This window comes from Phytophthora parasitica (genome assembly GCF_000247585.1).
Source record: "Phytophthora parasitica INRA-310 unplaced genomic scaffold supercont2.64, whole genome shotgun sequence".
In the NCBI taxonomy this organism is placed as follows: domain Eukaryota; phylum Oomycota; class Peronosporomycetes; order Peronosporales; family Peronosporaceae; genus Phytophthora; species Phytophthora nicotianae.
In genome coordinates this window covers 212,032-213,545 of record NW_008649050.1, presented here as the reverse complement: position 1 = coordinate 213,545, position 1,514 = coordinate 212,032, and the positions used below count along the sequence as shown (strand labels likewise).

Genomic DNA, 1,514 nt, shown 5'->3' with positions numbered 1-1,514 from the left:
AGTGCCGGACATGCCCACCTGCTCTCTCGGTTTTCATATACCCACCCTAACTCCACGAGTTTAGCGTTGAAATCCTCCATAAAGCGACGGACTTCCGGTGGATACTTCCTTGCTTTACACCTGTACGGTTTAGCACCAGGCTTTAAGCGAATCTTCATCGGGGGAACTTTAGCTGGAGGATCTGTGCCCAATTGAATCATCCATAAGTCCAAACGCAGCGCAAAAGGGGCAAGTATCTTCTTATATTCCCGTGGAAACCCGTCCGCTATTGCTGTTTCAACCAGCTCCAAAATGCCAGTCCTGACGTCTTCTTCATGCTGCCCTGAATCCCCAATCGCAGGTTCATCAGCATCATCAAATTCATCTTCGTTTATATCGGCCGCTAATGGCACCGCCAATAATTCCAAATGCCTCTAAACGTCGATTCCTAGCTTGAGCAACAAGTCGTTTCCCAGCAGGAATTCGCCGGAGTTACCGGGAATGATAAGACACTCAACCGGCTCCGCAACATGAACATTACCAGCTAAGGTTTGCAACCTCACGTTCAATTTCACAGTCCAATTCACACAAACGGATGTTCCGTCGGCCATCGTGCAGTTCAAAGGTTCATCCAACTTGATACGCACAATTTCCGGCTTCACATGTACCAATCGATCAAAACAGCTCTCATCCAGACAACACCGATCTGCTCCACTGTCAATGCAAACCGGGACTTCCACTTCATCTTCCAATACAACAACTCGATCTTGCTTGGGAAAGCATTCACCAATTCGTTTCTACTTATCGGTGCCTCCCTTTGTTGCTTGAGTCTTCCCTGTCTTTTTTTGTGGTAAATAAGCAGCTTTTCATTTTTTGACTGGGGTTGCTGTTGGACATTTAAAGAGGTAATGGGCTCCACCACAATGAAAAAACCTTCTTTAGGCGCCCCTTTTGTGGCTGAGCGCTCCGAACGGCCACCTTTCTGCTGGCTCCAATCCAAATCCTTCTTCTGTTTCACCTTCTTGACCATTCGATTGTCATTTTGTTCAGCACGTCGTTTGTTCTGGTGATTTCCAGAGCTCTTCTGCTCCTTCCGTTCGTTTTTCTTGCGTGCGGGATTGGCTTTCTTCAAGGCCCGTTCTTCAATTGCCGGTTTCTTAGCCTTGACACGGACGAGCTCGTATAGTTTCCGGATGTCGCTCTTAGCTTCCGGGACACGGTAGTCCTGTTCATTCTGGACCTTGTTCTTGAGTCCTTTCGGAAGAGAGTTGACTATGAGCTTGCATTTCTCCTTAGCCTCACGCTCTTCCTCAAAGAAGCCAGAAAAGCCATTTTTTTATCAACGAATTACACAAATGAAAGTACTCATCACTCGGGCATCGATATCCGTGTTGTTCATGTTCATCCGTAGCTTCTCACGAAACAACTCCTTCACGTCTGGTAGCTCCTGGTTCTGGAAGTTGTCGGTAATATCGTGAATCTTCTCCAGAAGAAATTCATCAGTCACGGTACTCTGGTCCACGCCCCAACAGACC

The 1,514-nt window shown here is 47.3% G+C and overlaps 1 protein-coding gene across 1 annotated transcript; it reads right to left on the bottom strand.

Moving 5' to 3' along the window:
• Positions 1 to 637: 637 nt before the first annotated feature.
• On the bottom strand, positions 638 to 1,384 carry PPTG_17046 (hypothetical protein; the record flags this gene model as incomplete). The annotated part of the gene is made up of 2 exons (XM_008914885.1): positions 638 to 1,284; positions 1,345 to 1,384. 2 exons carry the CDS (start codon positions 1,382 to 1,384, stop codon positions 638 to 640), a joined length of 687 nt encoding a protein of 228 aa, XP_008913133.1.
• Between the last annotated feature and the right edge of the window lie 130 nt (positions 1,385 to 1,514).